Genomic DNA, 5,229 nt, shown 5'->3' with positions numbered 1-5,229 from the left:
CCCATTTTTGACGGTGCAAAAGAAAATTAAACGCATGCATACTAAAAAGAAAAAACAGCATTAATTAAACATTAAAGCCGGTCACGAAGGCCGACGAGAGTTCACGCGTCCACATTTGCATTTAAAAAATAATATAATAATAGCCTAAACTACGAGGCGGCGCGCTGCCCTAGGCGTCCTCGTCGTCGTCCTCCGGGTCCGTGAGGTCGATGAGCGTCCGCGCCGGCCCGGCCCAGGAGAACACCGTGTTCCAGAGCGCCGTCATGTCGGGCTGTGCCGGCGCAGGCAGTGACGACGCGGGGGGTTGTGCAGCCGCCTGTGCAGCCGCGGCCTGGCGCGTCTCCTCCTCGGCCTCGCGCTACTCCTCCTCGAGGTCGCGCTCGAACATCTCAAGGTACTCGCCGTCGCGGCGCTCCTCGGCCACCCTGATCTTGCGCCAGTGCTCGAGGTACGCCTGCTCCCGCGCCAGCGTCGCTCCCATCCAGACCGGCGGCGCGCGTACCCACTCGCGCGCTACTCCCGTCCAGGAGTAGCGCTCGATGGGGGACGGCTCGGGCTTCGGTTCCGGCTTGATGGGGGACGGCGGGGCCACCGGCGGCACCACGCTGTCGCCCGCCGCGGAGAGGGCAAGGGCCTGCGCCATTGCTGCCTCGTACCGAGCCTCCTCTTCCGCCTCCGCCCTGCGCCGCTCGTTCTCCTCGCTCTCCCGGCAGACGGCCGCAAGGGTCTCCTGGTAGGCGTCCTCCGCCGCCTGGTCCTCCTCGCGGACGACGAGCGCCGGTGGCGGCGACCTTCGGTCGACCTCGCGCACGCCCCGTCGCCTCGCCTTCTCGTGCTCGAAGGCGAATCACCTCGCCCAGTTGGGTGAGTCGGTTGCGTAGGCGGGGTCGCTGCGCTGCTTCGGCGTCAGCAGCGCCTGCCGGCGCTGCACCTCCTCCGCGTGAGCACGAGCCGACCGCGGCGCTGCCGGCACTGGGATCCTATCTGGATTCAGATGTCAGTCGTGCGGCAGCGTCACGTTGAGATACGGCAGAGGCTGGCGGTGCTGCCAGTGCCACTCCACCTGGTGCACTGGCACGTTCACGCGCTGCCTCTGCCGGCGAGGCGCCGGCGCCAACGGAGGCGTGAGGAAAGGGGTGGCGGGGGACTTGCCCTTGGCCTTGCTGCCGCTGGCGCCGGAGAAGAGGCCTATCTCGTTGTGGTTGTGGTGGCTAGGGTTGCCGGCGACGAGGGAGCAAAAGATGGCAGATGTGGACGGCGAGTTTGGATGAGGACGGTCCCGCCGCACGGTCGGCTTAAAAAAAACGAGCGTCGTCGCTGACGCGTGGGCCCATCGTTATAAATTAAGCTGACCATATGAGCAACGGGTAGTTGGACGGCCGCCATGTGAGGACGCGACGAACCGCAAGAAGGCGCGCAAAGCGTCCGTTCGGCGTCCGCGCCGACGAATTAACGGCGCAAATTTGGGCTGCAAATGCGTCGGCGCGGACACGACATGGACGTGATTTGGATTTGGGTCGGCGCGTTGGGCCACCATTTTTGTCCGCGCTGATCTAAACGGACGCAGGCGGATGAAATGGGTCGGGCTTTGGAGTTGCTCTGACTGAAGGAGCGCTGAACTCTGAACTAGTGATACAGGCATACAGCTGTGTGTCGTTCGTGTCGTCGGGCGTTTGGGTTGCACATTTTGACGACCGTCGATCAATCAATCGACCAGACATTAACACGGTTGCCTGCTTCTTTTCGGCAGCAGAGGAAGGGATGAAGTGAGTAGGACTGCTCTGTCTGGTGCGGGAACCACGTGAAGGGGTTCGACCGGTTGGGGAAAACGTCTCTCCCAGTCCCAGTCACCCTTCTTCTTCTTCTTCTTCTTCTTCTTCTTCTAATTATTCTTCGAGGCTTCCAGCCGTTCACCAAAGACACCAGAGAGAGAACGCAGGGTGCTAGTTCGGCGGCTTCGGCCATGGAGCTGGAGCTGCCCAATGGCCCGGTGAAGCGAGAAATGGTTGTGCATGAAGCAGCCGTCCGAGGAGGAGGAGGAGGAGGACATGGCGGCGACATGAGGATGAGGATGGATGTTACCGTGAGGATCAACGCCGACATGTTTCACTGCCCCATCTGCTTCCGCCCCTTCAAGCCTCCCGTCTTCCAGGTCGGACCAATTATCTTTACTCAACACCCGATTAGTCAAATACAGCAGCTGCAGCTGCACGTACAGATTTTATTTCCTTCCCTCGATGAATGGATCTATGCAGTGCGAAGGCGGGCACTTGGCTTGCGGCAGCTGCGTCGTGGAGCTCCCCTGGCAACAGTGCGGCAAATGCGAGCACGGCGGCGACTTCCACGCCTGCCCCTTGCTCGACACCTTCGTCTCCTCGGCCAGCGTCCAGTGCGACCACCACGGCTGCGGGCGCTACGTCACCTACCACGAGGCCGGCCAGCACCGGAGCGCGTGCCCGCACGCGCCCTGCTCCTGCGCGCTGCCCGGCTGCGGCTTCCTCGGCCCGCCGCCGGCGCTCCTCCTTCACCTCAACGCGCTGCACTCAGTGCCCGTGCACGACGTCCCGTACAGCAAAGCGCTCCTGCTGCAGGTACAGGCGTCGCCGGAGCCGCGGCACCTTCTTCGCGGGGAGGAGGACGGCCGCGCGTTCCTCCTGGTCGCCGGCGCGCACGGCCCGGGCGCCGCGGTCACCGTGTCTGTCGTGTGCATCAGAGCGGGCGCGTCCCCGTCGCCGCGCTACTCGGTCAAGCTGTGGGCCAACGGGCCACCGCCGCCGGCCAACCGCAAGATGGACACCATCTGGGCGGACTTTGAGGCGACGAGCAGCACGTCGCCGGGCACCGTCGCCCTGGAGGAGCTGACGTCTTTCTTGACGGTACCACCGCGGTATCTACATGGGGCTGGGGCGTCCAAGGAGTTGCCTCTCCACGTTCGCATCGACAAGATCACCTCCTGATCTCTTCCACTACTCTTAATCTTCCAGTGGGCATATGCCTAAGAAGTGATGTATTTTGGTTACTTGGTTGTACTCCCTTGGTCGCAAAATTCTTGTCTTAATTTTTTTTAAATAAGGATGTATTAAGTCATATTTTAGTATTAGATACATCCTATCTAGACTAATATAACACAAGAATTTTGAGACGGAGGGAGTGCGTAATACATGTCTTGTGGCAGGTATTTTGGTTGTAATACTTTGAGATCAGACGAGGTACTTCGCTAGTTCCGACAGTGGAAGGGTAGTTTGAGGCTGTTGGATTCATTGTAAAACTTTTGGGCAGGAAAGAAACCATCCTCCACAGGTTCTGGGGCTGCTCTCACTCTCAACTTTTCTGGGATCTGCTCCGCATCAAGCACGGCGTCGCTGTGGCCGCCCCGCCTCTCCACTCCGAAACTCACACGGCGCTGGCTCGGTGGCTTCTATCTTGGTTCGCTGAAGCGGGCGATGATGAGCGGGCGGCCATGGTTCAGGCGATCTATGGTCTTTGGCTCGCGAGGAACGAGACTCGGGAGGGCAAGCGGATTGCTGCTCCGGAGGAGATCTCCGTTAGGGTTCTTCGCTGCATGCAGGACTGGCGCATGGCCCATGATACTCCTGCCCGTGTCCCGATGGACAAACCTACTCAGCGCTGGGAGGCCCCGGATGCTGGTTGGTTCAAGGTCAATTCTGACGGGGCCCTAGCCAGAGGAGGTGCCAAGGGTGGCGGTGGTGCTATTATCAGAGATCATAACGCGGGGTTTGTGGCGGGAGCATGCTATTTCTTCCCTGACATCTCTGACCCGGAGGCTGCTGAGATTATGGCTAGTTTGGAGGCGGTGGACTTGGCGAGGGATCTTCATGTTCAGCGCATCCATCTCGAACTTGACAGTCAGGGCATCGTTGGCATGATCAACAGCCCCAACAAGAACATGTCTCTGGTTGGGCCCTGGATCGAAGAGCTCAAAACTCGCCTTCGTGGTTTTTTAGACTCCAGAGTTACCTGGGTTAGGCGCACGGCTAATATGCCTGCCCACAAACTTGCTAAGTTAGGTGTTGGTGACGAGAGGTGCTATGTGTGGCTTGAGGTTCCTCCAAGTTGTATTCTGGATGCTGTCTCGGATGACATTCCGAGCTTAGTTTAATTATATTCGTGTTTTCCCTCAAAAAAAACTTTTGGGTAACTAGTGAACGTAAATGCGATGGAAAGTATATTATAACTAGTAGAATGCCCATGCGTTGCCACGGGCTATTAATTTTTCTTATTGCGTCTATGAATACATTGCAAATCAAATTCTGCATGTATATATTTTGTCTGATTGCGCATATAATGTATCTTATATTCCGCATGTATAAAAAAGATAGCCTACAACAATTACAAAATAATTGAAATCCACATCACCTGCAATGTACAATGTATATATAGGGTCATGTAATTATATGTTACAAACTAAGATCTACTTGATGCAATCAAGATATTCCCTTACATGATCAGGAATATTATTTTTAGTTTCATTTGCACTATACTTCAGCAAATGTAATAAAAAATTATTTCTCAACTCATAACCATCATGCACAACAATATATATAATTAGTATGAAGATTTAATCAAGTTTTTTTTTAGAAATTGTTCATTCAAATCACGAATCAGTACAGAGTAGGTGACCCTTACAAGCACACTGAAACGCAAAAACAAAGGACCATGAACATCTAGAGTACCCTAAGACAACCATAACACAAAAAAATCTCCGGAGCCCAGTGTCATCATCCCTGAATCTTGAAAGAAGACCCCTGCAGCAGAAGGATATGCAACCAGTCGCAAACAGGTCATCATCTTCGACCACGATAGAATTGCCGCCACGCTGCTTCCTCCTTTCTTGACACCAGCGCTGAGAGGACATGGCCATCAATCCAACACACCTGCAACAGCCGTCACCATCTTTGGCTTTGAGTACCGCGAAAAGTGTCCCTTCCGGAAGAAAGAGAACTCGAGTCATCCGACCGGTCCAGCACCGCGGCCGGGCCATCTGCCCGGGCAAAGCAGGATCTCCCACCAGCATCAACGCAGAGGAAGGAGAAGAACAACAACAGCAAATCGTACCAACAAGGAAGAAGAAAGGTCTTCATCTCCCTACCTCCATCGCCCATCTGAGGACCCAAACGGCCAGTGCCGATGGACCTCCAACCATCATAGCCCGCGACCTCGACGAGATCCGGAGATCCCCAACACCGCTGGCTCCTAGACGAAGACAAA

At 56.2% G+C, this 5,229-nt stretch overlaps 1 protein-coding gene across 1 annotated transcript; it reads left to right on the top strand.

Annotated features, from left to right (window-relative positions):
- The first annotated feature begins 1,931 nt into the window (after positions 1-1,931).
- Positions 1,932-2,957, top strand: LOC125527236 (putative E3 ubiquitin-protein ligase SINA-like 6). The gene is made up of 2 exons (XM_048691782.1): positions 1,932-2,152; positions 2,256-2,957. Exons 1-2 carry the CDS (start codon positions 1,964-1,966, stop codon positions 2,955-2,957), a joined length of 891 nt encoding a protein of 296 aa, XP_048547739.1. The 5' UTR covers positions 1,932-1,963.
- The last annotated feature ends 2,272 nt before the right edge of the window (positions 2,958-5,229 follow it).

Source organism: Triticum urartu, unplaced genomic scaffold (assembly GCF_003073215.2).
Source record: "Triticum urartu cultivar G1812 unplaced genomic scaffold, Tu2.1 TuUngrouped_contig_334, whole genome shotgun sequence".
Classification (NCBI taxonomy): Eukaryota; Viridiplantae; Streptophyta; class Magnoliopsida; order Poales; family Poaceae; genus Triticum; species Triticum urartu.
Note: the sequence above shows the minus strand (reverse complement) of the source record. Positions and strands in the feature narration are given on the sequence as shown.